This window comes from Lepus europaeus, chromosome 10 (assembly GCF_033115175.1).
Source record: "Lepus europaeus isolate LE1 chromosome 10, mLepTim1.pri, whole genome shotgun sequence".
Lineage (NCBI taxonomy): Eukaryota > Metazoa > Chordata > Mammalia > Lagomorpha > Leporidae > Lepus > Lepus europaeus.
Window position 1 is genome coordinate 57,074,956 of NC_084836.1, and position 16,388 is coordinate 57,091,343.

General features: G+C 39.7%; 1 protein-coding gene across 1 annotated transcript in view; it reads left to right on the forward strand.

Moving 5' to 3' along the window:
* The window catches only part of C10H12orf56 (chromosome 10 C12orf56 homolog), a 101,155-nt gene that overhangs the window by 71,900 nt on the left and 12,867 nt on the right, over positions 1-16,388 (forward strand). The window contains 4 exon segments of the mRNA XM_062202086.1: positions 8,115-8,259; positions 11,039-11,145; positions 12,000-12,040; positions 12,043-12,085. Coding sequence (XP_062058070.1) covers positions 8,115-8,259; positions 11,039-11,145; positions 12,000-12,040; positions 12,043-12,085 — 336 coding nt within the window.

Genomic DNA, 16,388 nt, shown 5'->3' on the forward strand with positions numbered 1-16,388 from the left:
CCTTCCTCAATAACTTCAACTTTTCAAGTCCTAGCTTATTCATCCTTTAGAAATCTTTCCTTCACCTCTCAAAACTAACTCATGAAGGAGATGCCTCTATTCATGCCTCTGCTTAGGACTTACCAGCCTGTATTATGATTGCTAGCTTCATTTGTTGTTATGCGGTTTTCAATGAATGAGTAACTGAGATGAGACAGAGGCTGAGATCTGATCATAAAAGATCTTATATGTAAGTCTGGATTGTATTCAGACTGTAGAGTTTTCTCCTGTTCTTATCACAATCAGTCTTATATTGTGGTAGTTCTTTGTGATGTGACTATCTCCCTACTAGATTGTGAGTAAGGTAAGGTATATGTATTTGGAGGGTATGGAAAAGTCCTATAAGGGTGTTTTAAGATGTTTATGTAAAAATGGAATTTAAACATGTTTATTGTAGTCAATGAGTTATATAACCTGTGCATCAATTTTTGCATTATATGCATTTCCATGAATTTTTAAAGATCCCTTATATAAATCTTAGTATGTTTCTTACTTAAAACAGTTCTTTGTACATAATAAGCACTTGGTGAGTTAATGTCATCAATCTTTTTAAAAAAAATTTTTTAGTAAACTTTTATTTAATAAATTTCAAAAGTATAACTTTTGGATTATAACAGTTTTTCCCCACATATCAAGTAAGTCATAGGCAAGTTTTGAGAGGCTTATGATAGTATGATAGTGAAGTTTGGATGGGTCAAGTAAATGAGTTAAGACTAAGTTAATTTTAAAAGATGCAATTTCGTTCCCCACTAAAAGGTGGGAATGAAAACTCAAAGTTTTCAGAAGAATTCTAGTTCTGGGGCAAGAAATATATCAAATGAATCTGCAATAGAATCCTAGGAAAAGAGGTCCTAACTAAAGAGATTTAGCTATCCACATGAAGAGGCTCCCATTTGACAAAGGTGGTACAATTTGAACATCAGAATAAATAAGGAATGAGGTGTTTGAGCACAGTGAATATATAAAAATTCAGAGGTGTGTAGCAGTGCATCATAGAAAGAAGTCACTCCCTGTCCCACCAGCCTCAGAAGAAATAGAAGATATTGAACATTGGAAGAAACTTAGGGCACCAATCCCTTACTCTGTAAAAACAGCAAACAGATGGAAAGAATCATCCTGCCTTTTCTGCATGAATTGTAACCTGTTCAGGATGAGCAAGGTGTCCTAAGTGATGAGGGTAAATTCCATTTTACAGAGTTCTTGCTAATGAATACAAGAGGCTTAGCATTAGAACATTACCATTTTGCAGCATCTAATGAATAAAGATATTCATGCACCTGTTCTCAGTGTCTGAAAGCATTAGCTGGAAAGGCAAAGTGAAACTTCAAAACAGAGGGATCATGTTGTAACTGACTAAATCCTTTGATCAGAAATAGTGTCACTTAAGTGAAACAACCAGACTTTTTTGTGCCTCATTATATTTGCTTTAATATGGAATAGTACCACTGATGGAGTGCTTTTATTAAAACAGTTAAACATGAGTCTGATTTAAAAGTGTGCTGTGGCGTAGTGGGTAAAGCTGCAGCCTGCTGTGCCGGCATCCCATATGGGTGCCAGTTTGAGTCCCAGCTGCTCCACTTCCGATCCAGCTGTGTGCTATGGTCTGGGAAAAGTAGAAGATGGCCCAAGTCCTACGGCCCCTGCACCAGAGTGGGAGACCTGGAAGAAGCTCCTGGCTCCTAGCTTCGGATCGGCACAGCTCCGGCCGTTGTGGCCAATTGAGGAGTGAACCAGAGGATGGAAGACCTCTCTTTCTCTCTCTGCCTCTCCTTCTCTCTGTGTAACTCTGACTTTCAAGTAAAATAAATAAATCTTAAAAAAAAAAAAGAAATATTGTCTTTAAAAAAAAAGTGTGAGTGCCTTATAAAAATAGGAAATTTTTAAAATTTATTTGATAGGTAGAGTTATAGATAATGAGAGAGGGAGACAGAGAGAAAGCTCTTCCTTCTGCTGGTTCACCCCCCAAATGGCCACCATGGCTGGAACTGCTCTGATCAGGAGCCAGGAGCTTCTTTCTGGTCTCCCATGCAGATGCAGGGCCTAAGCACTTGGACCATCCTCTACTGCCTTCCCGGGCCATAGCAGAGAGCTGGACTGGAAGAGGAGCAACCGGGACTAGAACCTGGCGCCCACATGGGATGCCGGTGATGCAGGTGGAGGATTAACCAAGTGAGCCACGGTGCTGGCCCCGAAAAGAGCCTTTAATACAAAGCTAATTCCTGAAGGCAACATACGTATTTAAAATATACTGAAGGATATATTGGTACACAACAAATGATCTCTGCCTACAAGGCACCTTCAATTTCAAAGGAAACAAATACAAATTAGACTCTCATTTAATATAGGAAAAGATTTTCCAGCTGTAAAGCATGATGTAAATGTAGAGTACTATTTATACTAAATGTCTGGAAAATGAAAAAGTACAGGAAAAAATAGAACATCATTTAATAAAAATCCTTCTTGCAACATTATTTTGGTAAATTTATGTCTTCTAGTTAATGAAAATATAGAGTATCTGTTACTATTAATATAGATTTCCCTCATATTCCTAAACTGAATAATGTAGTCTTCTGGCACTAGACTTTTTCTTATTTGGGCAAATGAAGTTTGTCACTTATATAAAAGCAAATATTCCTAAATGTCCAAAGAAATCATAATTTTGATAACTTATCTGTAATAGTAATATAGAATGACTGATCTAACTTGAATTTATTGTGCATATGAAACCTCAATTTATATATGAATTAATTTTTAGTATAAAAGACTAGTGTGCAATTTCCATTGAAAAATGTTTACGCTTTAAGAAATTAGTTTGACATTATCATCTTTTATCATTGATGGCAAAGATTAAAAGCAGTTTGTCTCTCTTATAGATCTTAGCAAATTGCTGACGCCTCAGGGGGAAAACTGGAAAATCAATTTTGAATAATTCTGTTGACATTGTATTTTACCTGAGCTTTTGTTTTTCTAAGCTTATTTATTTGTGAAAACTACATTTTTTTGCTGTTTTTAAGAATTCTCAAAGAATAGAGGGATTTTATAGTTTTTTAAAAATGAAATATGTTAGGGATTAGAAGTGGGTATATACGAAGCACAACCTGCTTTATTCATTTTTTGAGAGTGTTTATTAAACACTTACTGTATGCTAAGTGGATGCATTAACTAATGTATGGAAACAGCAAGCACCACAGAAATACAGTCATCACCCACATTACAGATGAGGAAGTGGAGGCACAGAAAGACTATGCAGCTTGCCCACGGTAATTACTTAGCCATGTTGGGACAGGTCTAGGATCCTACCTCAGTCCTCATGCTCATAATCATTTTGTTCTTCTACCTCAGTGACTGCTGTTGCTGATTTCCTGATGATTTTTCCTCCAGCATCTCTATTAAAAGAGACCATTTTCTCAGAAAATCTTAATTTTGGCATCAGCAAGAAGGCTTATTGATTGGAGAAAGGAAAACATCTTAGATATATATATTTTTTAAATAAAGAGGGAAGGTAGTGGGTAAGATCCAGCATTCCAGGGGCTGACATTGTGGCACAGTGGGTTAAGCTGCCAGTTACATTGCTGGCATCCCATTTCCATGTGCTGGTTTGAGTCCTGCCTGCTCTGCATCTGCTTCTAATCCAGCTCCCTGCTAATGTTCCTGGGAAGGCAGCAGGTGATGGCCTTGGTATTTGGGCCTCTGCTACCATGTGGGAGACAAGTATAGAGTTCTTGGATCCTGGCTTGGGTTTGGCCCAGCCCTGGCTGTTGCAGGCATTTGGGGAGTCAACCAGCAGATGGAGGATGGATCTCTCTCTCTGCCTTTGTACATACACACAAATTTTTTTTGAAGAAAAAAGGCCCAACATTCTATGTAGCAGTTCTGGGATAAATGGCTAGTATCACAGGTTTCTAGAGCAGGTAGCATAAGTGTTTTTAGTTCATGTTAGAAATTCTAAGATTTGGGGCCAGCACCGTGGCTCACTTGGTTAATCCTCCGCCTGTGGTGCCCACATCCCATATCGGTGCCAGGTTCTAGTCCCAGTTGCTCCTCTTTTAGTCCAGCTCTCTGCTGTGGCCCGGGAGGGCAGTGGAGGATGGCCCAAGTCCTTGGGCCCTGCACCTGCGTGGGAGACCAGGAAGAAGCACCTGGCTCCTGGCTTCAGATCAGTGTAGTGCTGGCCGTAGTGGCCATTTGGGGGGTGAACCAGTGGAAGGAAGACCTTTCTCTCTGTCTCTCTCACTGTCTGTAACTCTATCTGTCAAATAAATTTTTAAAAAAATTCTAAGATTCCATCAGCCTGTGCAGATATGAAATATTCTTCCCACTGTTATTTTGCTCCTTGACTTTCTGAATCACTCATTGTGTGAGCCTTGACAGGTTAGATGACCCCTCTAACATCCTACAAATTGTGATAATAATTCCCAGCTCAGATCCCTCAGTGGGAGCAAACTCAGTGGGTGAGCTCATCTATGAAAAGTCCCAAGGGCAGGACGTGCCACATGGTCAGTGCCCAGTGAAATACAAGTTATTATTGAGCATTGTGGGACATACAGACAATATTTAACTCAGTAATTTTTCAAGTTGATAAAAATCAGCTAACTGGCCAGGATGCATACACAAATAACCACAGTGAGGTGAAGTAGAATTAGTGTGAAATTAGAAGTATGAAAAACTGCAGTGGGAGAGGGGTCACCTTTGTTGGTGGAATTAGGGAAAGATCTAAGGAGAAGGTGTCAGCTTTTTCATTTAAGCCAGTGTTCTCTGAAGTGTGGGATGCATGTGGATCAATGATAGGAGATGATTTCAGGTGGTGCTTTGACCTAGCATGAAATAACTGAATTACATGGTGGAAAAATGTACCTTTTTCCAGCTAGTCTGATCTCATCAGTGAGAATTTCTCAGCTTGGTGTCAATAGGGACAGCTCTAACCCACACTCACCTGCCTTGTAGTCAGAGAGAGCAGCCCTCAGGCTCAGAATATGGAGCAGCTCCTGACAATTTGTGTTACTTTCAGGCTGTTTTTATAGTTACCCGCTATGCCAAGTGATACGAAGTTTTCTTTGTAAGTATACTTAAAAATTTTTTAAAAGATTTTATTTATTTATTTATTTATTTATTTGAGAGGTAGAGTTACAGAGAGTGAGAGGGAGAGACAGAGAGAAAGGTCTTCCTTCTGTTGGTTCACCCCCAAATGGCCGCTACAGCCAGAGCTACGCCGATCCGAAGCCAGGAGCCAGGTGCTTCTTCCTGGTCTCCCACGTGGGTGCAGGTGCCCAAGCACTTGGGCCATCCTCTGCTGCCTTCCCAGGCCACAGCAGAGAGCTGGACTGGAAGAGGAGCAACCGGGACAGAATCTGGCACCCATATGGGATGCCGGCACCGCAGGTGGAGGATTAGCCAAGTGAGCCATGGCGCCAATCCCTTAAATTTTTTTTTTGAAAGGCAGAGAGAGCAAGCTAGCTCCCATTCACTGGTTCAGTCCCCAAATGCTGAGGATCCTGGAACTCAATCTAAGTTTTTAAGTTTTCCAGGTGGATGGTAAGAACCCAAGTACTTGAGCCATCACCTGCTGCCTCCCAGGGAGCCCATTAGCTGGAAGCTGGATTAAAGTGGAGGTGGGACTCAAACCTCGGCACTCCAATGTGAGATGTGAGTGCCCTAAGTGGCATCTTAACACCAATGTAATATATTCTGTAGCAGAAAAATGAGTTGATTGAAAGAAAACATATTAAGCTAGTGTTACATATGTGTTATGAATGATGGTAAATGGTACTGGCTAAATTCTGCAAAAAGGGACAGTTTGCTAGGGACTGTGAGTATTCCTAGTATGGTACAACTTGAGTAAAGGGACATGGGCAAAAATGTATTTGAGAGTAATAAACAGGCTCATTTTTGGGGAGCAAGTTTCTTTTTTTTCTTTTCAACTTTTATTTAATAAATATAAATTTCCAAAATACAACTTTTGAATTATAATAGCAGCTTTCCCTCCCATAACCTCCCTCCCAGCCGCAACTATCCCATCTCCCACTCCCTCTCCCATCCCATTCTTCATCATGATTCATTTTCAATTATCTTTATATACAGAAGGTCAACTTAGTATATACTAAGTAAAGATTTCAACAGACTGCACCCACACAGACACACAGAGTATAGAGTACTGTTTGAGTAGTAGTTTTAAAATTAATTCTCATAGTACAACACATTAAGGGCAGCGGTCCTATATGGGGAGCAGGTGCACAGTGACTTCCATTGTTGATTTAACTATTGACACTCTTATTTATGATGTCAGTAATCACTCGAGGCTCTTGTCATGAGCTTCTGAGGCTATGGAAGCCTTTTGAATTTGCCGACTTCGATCTTATTTAGAAAGGTCATAGTCAAAGTGGAAGTTCTGTCCTCCCTTCAGAGAAAGGTACCTCCTTCTTTTTTTTTTTTTTTACTGAAAATAATTTTTATTTTTATTTATTTATTTTTTATTTTTTTATTTTTTTTCTAATTTTTAAACTTTTATTTAATGAATATAAATTTCCAGTGTACAGCTTATGGATTACAATGGCCTCCCCCTCCCATAACTTCCCTCCCACCCACAACCCTCCCCTCTCCCGCCCCCTCTCCCCTTCCATTCACATCAAGATTCATTTGCAATTCTCTTTATATACAGAAGATCAATTTAGTATAAAGATTGCAACAGTTTGCACCCACATAGAAACACAAAGTGAAACATACTGTTTGAGTACTAGTTATAGCATTAAATCACAATGTACAGCATATTAAGGACAGAGATCCCACATGAGGAGCAAGTGCACAGTGACTCCTAAGGTACCTCCTTCTTTGATGGCCCATTCTTTCCACTGGGATCTCACTCACAGAGATCTTTCATTAAGGTCATTTTTTTTTTTTTTTTGCCACAATGTCTTGGCTTTCCATGCCTGTGAAATTCTCATGGGCTTTTTAGCCAGATCCAAATGACTTAAGGGCTGATTGTGAGGCCAGAGTGCTGTTTAGGGCTTTTGCCATTCTATGAGTCTACTATGTATCCTGCTTCCCATGTAGGATCATTCTCTCCTTTTTAATTATATCAATTACTTGCAGATACTGGTCCCATCCATGCAATCCCCTTGACACACTCAATTCCATCCCCCCGATCAACCATGAACCTAAACTCATCACTCCAACAAGTAAGATGGCATTGGTACATGCCACCTTGATGGGATTGAATTGGAATCCCCTGGCACATCTCTAGCTCTACCATTAGGGTAAGTCCGAGTGAGCGTGTGCCAAACTGTACATCTCCTCCCTCTCTTATTCCCACTCCCACATTCAACAGGGATCACTTTTCAGTCAAATTTAAACGACTAAGAATAATTGTGTGTTAATCTAAGAGTTCAACCAATGGTATTAAGCAGAACAAACAAACACCAAAAGGAATAAAATAGAGTTGTTCCTCAACAGTCAGGACAAGGGCTGATCAAGTCATTGTTTCTCTAGTGTCCATTTCACTTCAAAAGGTTTCCTTTTAAGTGCTCAGTTAGTTGTCACCAATCAGGGAGAACAGATGATATTTGTCCCTTTGGGACTGGCTTATTTCACTCAGCATGTTTTCCAGATTCCTCCATTTTGTTGCAAATGGCCAGATTTCATTTTTTTTTTTTACTGCTGTATAGTATTCTATAGAGTACATATCCCATAATTTCTTTTTACAGTCTTCTGTTGATGGGCATTTAGGTTGATTCCATGTCTTAGCTATTGTGAATTGAGCTGCAATAAACATTGAGGTGCAGACAGCTCTTTTATTTGCCAATTTAATTTCCTTTGAGTAAATTCCAAGGAGTGCGATGGCTGGGTCGTGTGGTAGGGCTATATTCAGGTTTCTGAGGAATCTCCAAACTGTCTTCCATAGTGGCTTTACCAGTTTGCATTTGGGGAGCAAGTTTCACTACTGATGAGTAATAAGGCTGAAAGTACAAAACTATATTAAAATTACGCTAACAAAGTTGTACAAATCTGTCAATAATTGTTGGTATTCCTAACCTGATGTTTCTTATAATTTTCTCATGGAAAAATTTCTCACATTTCTGTAGATCTGAGGAGAAAATTAAGCACTTCAGTCAACTTAAATCTGAACTTTTTCTTAAAGACAATACTCTGAGCAAGATACTTTGTTTAATTATGGAGCTTAAAGCAGCAGCCCGGAAAAATTTCATCCTGAAAAGGCTGTTCTGGAAAGTAAGTGTTTTCTTTTATTTTTAACATTTATTAATTGTTTCACCTGTTTATTAAATTCAGGCATGAATTAAAATATAAAAAGTGTCTTTTATGCTGATGCTTTTTTTTGGGGGGGGGGGGACAGGCAGAGTAGACAGTGAGAGAGAGAGAGAGACAGAGAGAAAGGGCTTCCTTTTTCCCTTCGTTCACCCTCCAGTGGCCGCTGCGGCCAGTTCGCTGTGGCCGGCGCACCATGCTGATCCGAAGCAAGGAGCCAGGTGCTTCTCCTGGTCTCCCATGCGGGTGCAGGGCCCAAGCACTTGGGCCATCCTCCACTGCCCTCCTGGGCCACAGCAGAGAGCTGGACTGGAAGAGGAGCAATCGGGACAGAATCCGGCGCCCCGACTGGGACTAGAACCTGGTGTGCTGGCGCCGCAGGTAGAGGATTAGCCTATTGAGCCATGTGCCGGCCGCTGATGCTGTATTTTAAAAGGATGATTAATTTTTTTAAAGATTTGGTTATTTGTAATTACATTTTTTGAAAGATTTTATTTATTTATTTGAAAGGAAGTGTTATAGAGAGAGGGAGAGACAGAGAGAATGGTCTTCCATTCGCTGGTTTACTCTGCAGATGGCCACAATGGCCGGACCTGAGCCGATCTGAAGCCAGGAGCTGGAAGCTTCTTCCAGGTCTCCCACTCTGGTGCAGGGGCCGTAGGACTTGGGCCATCTTCTGCTATTTTCCCAGACCATAGGAGAGAGCTGTATCGGAAGAGGAGCATCTGGGACTTGAACCAGTGCCCATATGGGATTCTGATGCCACAGGTGGAGGCTAAGCCACTACACCACAACTGATTAAGTTTAGTGCAGCCACACCTTAGCACCTGCAAATTTGTGATGTTATCAAAAATGTGCACTAGGGTGGAAGGGAGGGGTCGATAGCAAAATAGTAGCCCCTTGGTTGGGTGAGTAGAGTCACAGAATATCAAGATAAGAGGGGATGCTTTTGGTATGCGAGATGCACATATCAGTGTAGACGTTGAGATGGGAAAGTAGATTTCATGAGGTTGTTCGGTGCAGCTTCCCGTATAACAAAAATAATTTTTACAACTGACTTACAAGTGTAAGACTGATATTTTATAAAGTACGACCCCTGGGAAGTCAAGGCAACCTAGTTCTCACTTAGTAAGTAACAGAGCTTCATTTTCAGTTTCAGGCGAGGGCGTTAAGGCGCTCAAGTGAACTGCCTATTGGTGCAACTATAGTTCACAGTAAATTATATCCCGTATAAAAAATTCAAGCAGGAGCTGGTAGGCTCTAAACACAAAGAAAAGGAAATGCCAAAAAATGGTGTGGTGCTAATGAGACCCAGGTGAGGAGGTGAGCCTTGCCTAGGGCTGAATTCATGTTGATGTTTCTCTGTTGAATCCTAATTCTGGCCAGTGGTCTCATTTATAGCTACTACCATTTTTATTTATTTATTTATTTGCTGAGGAGAGAGAAAGAGTGCTCCCTGATCTGCTCCCTCAAATGCCCACAAGGTCAGGGCTGGGCCAAGCTGAACCAAGGAGCTTGGAACTCAGTCTAGGTTTCCCATGTGGCTGGCAGGGACCTAGTCCCTGAGCCACCATGTGCTGCCTCCCAGGGTGTGCATTAGCAGGAAGCTGAAGTTAGGAGTTGAGCTAGAACTCAAGCCAAGCCACATCATTATGGAACGTGACCATCCCAACTGGCATCTTAACTGCCAGGCCAAACACCTGCCCTGCAGTCACACTTCACTGAACAGTGCAGAAGTACACAATTTCCCACAGTTCAAGGCAGGTCTCGCAATTTCTTAGATTCTACCTGCTTCACGTGTAGGACCTGCTATTCCAGTTTTCTTGTGCCACAGGTTGTGGCTTAACCCACTAAGTGACAACACCAGCCCCACTAATTTTTCAGGTTCTGCATAAGCAAAGCACTTTTGACAGTTCCTGGAATATGTCCCACTCCTGCTCCTCTTTCTCTTTCTACACCGTCATCCTCAGTCTCTTCTGGTGGTATGCCACCTAAATAAGCACACAGATACTCGCCTAAGCAAAGAGCCTAGGTTGTCACTAGTCATCAGAAGTCCTGGAGAAACAATGAACAATACAGGAACAGAAAAGAAAAGCAATTCCATTATATTTCTCATTAGTACCAACTGCCTGATTTCATGGACCAGTGCCTATTATCATGCTCAATTTACTTCATGAGACTGAATAGGAGCACAAAAATATTAGTTCCCCAATTCTTAAGTCTGTGTTTATTGAGACTGAAATGGAAATCTGCCTTTCTGTTTCATTGCCAGAAGTATTCACATCGTTTTGCAGCGTTGTTAAGGGCTATACCACACATGTATCATTGTGCTAGTATTTTTTAAATGCCAGTATTCCTATCCATTATTTTGTTATACCTTAACAAAGCCTAGATTACTTTGGGAAGGCAGGAATTATAGTAACCCTATTTTCCAAAGTGACTGACTTGTCTGAAATTGCATACCTATTTCTAGAGGATCTTCAATATTAATAACCAAGCCAGGCTTCAATAACATCACCCTGGCATCACTCCCTAGCTCCTTCTCTGTGCTCCACGCTGGCGATCGCCCAGTTCCATGTATACAGTGTGTTGTCAATTTGGGTTATGCTAGTTTTAATGAGAGACATTATTACTCAGTTCTCTCACCAAAGAACAAGTCATTTCCTCATACTTTAATGTAAGGATAGCAAGTTTTGACAACTGAACTCTTAATTACCATCTTCTTTTCCACTTGTTTTCACAGACCAGTGACCTTTTCTATTTCCTAGTGAACAAACTTCATGAATATTTGCCAGAGTCTAGGGATAAGAATGCACGTCAAAATAAAAGCCAAAGGGCTGATGAGCTGGTGTAAGTATTAAGTAGGTAACCATAGATCACCCCCCACCAGGATGTTTAAGAAAAATTGAAGGCACCGGACAACGTATATGCAGTATTAATGATTAATGGTGCTGCAAGTTTTGCTCCACATGAATTTTTTAAAATAGCATTCATTTTGTTCTAATTTTAATGGGAGAAATGGATGTCTGGAGGAAAGACACCTTTTCCTGTATTCTGGTTTTTACCTTTGAGATTTTAAAATGTATTAATCAATTTAATGTAATTGAGAGAGAACTCCTGTCTGCTGGTTCACTCTGTAAATGCTCGCAACAGCCAGGGCAAGGTCAGGTTGAAGCCAGTAGCGAAGAGCTTACTCCAGATCTCCTACATAGGTGTCAGGGAACCAAGTACGCGAATCATCACTTGCTGCCTCCCAAGGTGTGCATTAGCAAGAAACTGGAATGGGAAGCAGAGCTGGAAGTTGAACCCAGCTGCTTGGATGCAGGTTTCCTAACTTCTTGGCCAAACACCTGTCCTACTCTTGATGTTTTGGGCCAGTTATAACCTATTTGAAAAAACTCTAAATTTTAAAAAATGCTTTTAAAATAGTGTGTGATTATCCTAAAAACTGTTGAAAAAATATATAAAAATATGAAAATGACTTAATCGTGACCATCCAGTTACTTACTCATTCAACAGATAATTTTGAATGTAGCAATCAGAGAGGCACTCAACCAATATTGGCAGTTTCATGCACAGAATGTCCTGCCTTTGTGTTTTTATATCTATCTGAAGCATTCTAGCAAGCTTATCTACATGTGTGGAATTCTGAATATCTAATGAAATCATGCCATTCCCATACTTCTTTTCTCTTTGTTTTCTAGGGTATGCATTGAAATTCTGCAGACCCTAGGACTGATGTTCAGAGAGAAACTGAATCATCACGTCTGAACACACTGGCAGCTAAGAAGTAAAGTGTTTTGGAAAACACTGGGACCTTGTAGTTGGAATCCATTAACTACTCTTGTTGAGTGTCTTTCAGAACTTGAATCTCTCACTTTTCTGTTCAATCCCCTTGAAAGTATAATACCCTCTTGTCTTTTCACTTCCTTCTGTGATGATCACATTAATTGGCACATGCTGAGTCCTCTCTGCTCCCCTGGATTGTTAAGACTACAAAGATTTTCTTAGCATAATTTCATCTTTTGTGCTAGTCTGGTGAACTTGAAAAAGACCAAATGGCCCATCCTACATTAAAAGCAAGGAGGTCTCTGTTAGAAATTTTCCAGAGTACGCTTATATTTACGCAACAGAAAAACTACATTGTAAAGGCAGGAGTTATAAGTAGCCTTACTTACTATGTACAGTCAGGCTTTGCTTAGGGATTGGGATGTGTTCTGAGAAATGTACTGTTAGGCAATTTCATCATTGTGAAAATATGGAGTAAACTTGCACTAGCCTAAATGGCATAACTTCATATACACACACATATACATACACATGAGGATACTTCTAAAAGCTCATAGAAAAGTTGAATTAAAAGATAAGTTTACTTTGGTGCAAAAAATTTTTGAAATCCATGCACATGAGAGTTCTTTAAAATGTTAAAATGTGGGTTATGAAAAAGCTGTGCATGGATTTCAAAATTATTTGCATTTAAATAAACTTTAATTCCATTTTCCCACAGACTTTTTTGGTACATAATTGTATGTGCTATGCTTTTATATGACTGACAGCACAGAAATAGACATACATGTGAGTAATGTGTGGTGCTACAATGTGAGGATGGCTACAGTGTCGCCAGAGGGTAGGAATTTTTCAGCATCATTGTAATCTTATGAAACCACCATCATATATGCGGTTCTTTGTTGATGAATGTGTCATTGTATGGCACGTGACTGAAATTATGGGACCTTGCAGTGAATGACCTGGGGATTTATCCACATATTGGATGAGCAGCTGTAATAAAGCCACTCTTAAAATATGTGATCCAAAGAAGACAGAAATTGATAATCTTTCTCATGTAACAGTTCAGAGTAGACAGTCAAGCTTTCCCCTACATAAGCCAGCCACCTCCTGTGCCTCTGCCATCTTCTGTCATGCTGTCCTTGTCCTTTGGTTGAGCTGGCTGCTCTTCATGCCTTCATCAGACTGTGGGAAGCACAAAGAGAGGTAGAGGGCAAACACATTTCCTTTTTAATCAAGGCATATAACACTTCTGCTCTGTTCTGTTGGTGAGAACTCAAGAGAGCTAGGAAATATGTCTGCAGTTGGACAGCTATGTGTCTAGCTAAACTTTGGATGGTGATAAGGGCATCTGTCATTACAAGGAAGAATGGAAAAATGTTTAGTGGAGCACAATGGCATCTTTGCTACAGAAAGTTTGTGTTTGCATGCTTTGAATTATCTCTTGATTTTTAATACGTATTTATACAACTTTGCCCAAAAATCTTAATTTTTTTCTACCCTCATTAATTATTTACCTGAATTCAGAAGGATGAAGGCATGAATCATGGAGAAGGATAAGAACTTTTAGTAGCATTTCCCTAGGCTATTTATTAAAGTCCTTTAAAGATAAATGTTAATGATGCTGTTCATTTGTGTTTCTTAAGTAACTGGCTATGTGCTAAGGATTATGGGCGTGCTCTGCTTTATAGCAGAAGTAGGTGAACATTTATGTAAATGGCCATACAGCAAATATTCTTGGCTTTTTAAGCCATACAGCCTCTGTTGCACCTACTTTACTTTGTCATTGTAGCACAAAAGCAACTATAGTACATAAATGAATGGGCACAGCTATGTTCCAGTAAAGCTTTATATACAAAAACAGGCTGTGGACTGAGTCTGGCCAGCAGGCTATAATTTGCTGATCCCTGCTATACAGCAAACAAGGACAATACACTTTATTATGTTCTCTGCCCACTTTGTTATGTAGTTGGTAGTACTGCCACTCTTCCTCAATGTCCAAAATGGAGATTTAAGACTATTTTTTTAAGATTTATTTTATTTATTTGAAAGGCAGAGTTACAGAGAGAGAGGGAGAGACAGATCTTCCATGCTCTGTTTCACTCCCTAAATGGCTGCAACAACCTGGACTGGATCAGGCTGAAGCCAGGAGCTTCTTCTGGGTCTCCCATGTGGATGCAGGGGCCCAAGCACTTGTGCCATCCTCCACTGCTTCCCAGGAGTGTTAGCAGGGAGCTGGATCAGAAGTGGAGCAACCAGGTCTTGAGCTGGTACCCATCTGGGATGTGGCATCATAGGCAGCAGCTTTACCTGCTAAGCCACGGTGATGGCCCCTCAAGACTATTTTGAAAATTATTAGTAAAGCTTGTTACTCTTTTTCTCTACCTTTTAGTCCCTACCTTTTTCTAATCAAGTGAAAAAAAAATCACCCTTACCTCTGTAGCAAAGTATTACTTTTGATAATTATTTTGAATTTGTTTTTACCATATCAGTTTCACTATATCAAATCTCTTACCTGATATGACTTTTTTATTTCCTTCAATACAAGAGCATTGAATTGCTGCAGCAGAGACTGTTTTCAGCCAATTTTGATAAGCATTGGGTCAAGTCACATGACTCAGCATTACCTAGCACAGTAAATGTCCAATATAGTGGTAGTAGTCTTTTATTGCCAGTACCAAATTACCACAAGTGTAGTGGCTTAAAACAACATACGTTTATTATCTCACAGTTTCTGTTTATTAGGGATCTGGGCATTGTTTAATTGCATCCTCTGCTCAGGGTTTCGTAAGGCTTCAAGCAAGGTGTTAGCTGGGCCACAGTCTTGTCTGAGGCCTGGGGCTCTCTTCCAAGCTCATTTTGGTAATTATTGGTGGAAATAATTTCCTTTGAGCTGCAGAACCCATTAAGGCTTATTTCTTAGCAGGAGCATTCTGTGAGTTCAGGGAAGGACTAAGCATTCTTTCATAGGGTTCACCTGGTTAGATCCTGCCCACTTAGGATAATCTCCCTTTGCTAACCTCAAAAATAGCTAACTGGGGGCCTTAATTATATTTGCAAAACGCCTTCACCCTCTGCACCTAATATAATCACAAGAGTGGTCGTCAAACATATTCACAGGTCCAGCCCATACTTAAGGCGAAGGAACTTAAATAGAATATGTATAGCAGGGAGGTGGGTGTCTTGGAAGTCATGTTAGAATCTTAACACCCACTGACTTAGGAGGATGTGAGTTTGCCCTTCAAAGTCTGTTTTAAAAGATATTATAGTGCATTAAAACTTCAAGTGTTGGAAATAATAACATCTGAACAATGAATGTATTAAATAGTTGGGATTGTTTTTAAGGCTGAGCTGTCCATCCTATAGTAAGTCAATATTTTCAGGATGAAACTACCATTTTGATTAAAATTCCTTCTATCCATTATTGATTTAATGGATTTTAAATGAAGTGAGTTGGCAGAAGGGGTGTGTTTCAAATTAAATTCCCTTTGAGCAAATAAAAATGCAGTTATTCATTTCAGCATTCCCCTCTTTATTATTTTCATAAATGGAGGTTTTATTAGTTCAACCCTTTTTGCTGTATTCTTCTTGAAATGTGAAATGTCCTTTCATATTTTAGTACTGTTATGGTTGAATTCATATATTATCACAGTAAGTGACCTTAGCTTTGGAAAGAATCTGTTGGTGGAAATAAAAGACTATAATTAAATATAATGGTGAATAGAATGTCACTTCAAACTTAGTATCAGGAAAGGCTTCTAAAAGGAGTGCTCTGTTGATTTTGGAAGGGTCTTCAGAAGTAAAATTGGCCTTTTAAAGTAGCCTGAATAAATACTCTGTATTATATATCCTGCTTTTCTTGAGAAATTGACACGGAGCTTTCTAGAGTTACTTTTTGAGTTGGAAAAAGGAAAGAAATTGTATTTTTATTAGAATTTTGGTTAATCATTAGCTGCTGATCGCAACAATGACTGAAATGATTGTAAGAAGATTAGGAACCCTCAAATATTACTAATCTAGGACAGTTTGTAGTTTCCTTTATTCCAGTAGGAAAGGAATGCGTATGGTTACAGAGCATCTTTGTATGGTCATATCTTGAATTCTTTCACTACTCCACCCTTCAAGCCTATTCTGACACTGTCTTCAACTAGACAATTGACTTTTCTTATGGTCTGTTTCCAGTTACTTTTCAACCAAACAGGGATTGTACTTGACATATGAAGATGATGCTACTAACTCAACTCCTCAGCTGCACATTTTGAATTGTGATTTTTGTTTGGTCTTTTTATTTTCAATTAGAAGGGCAT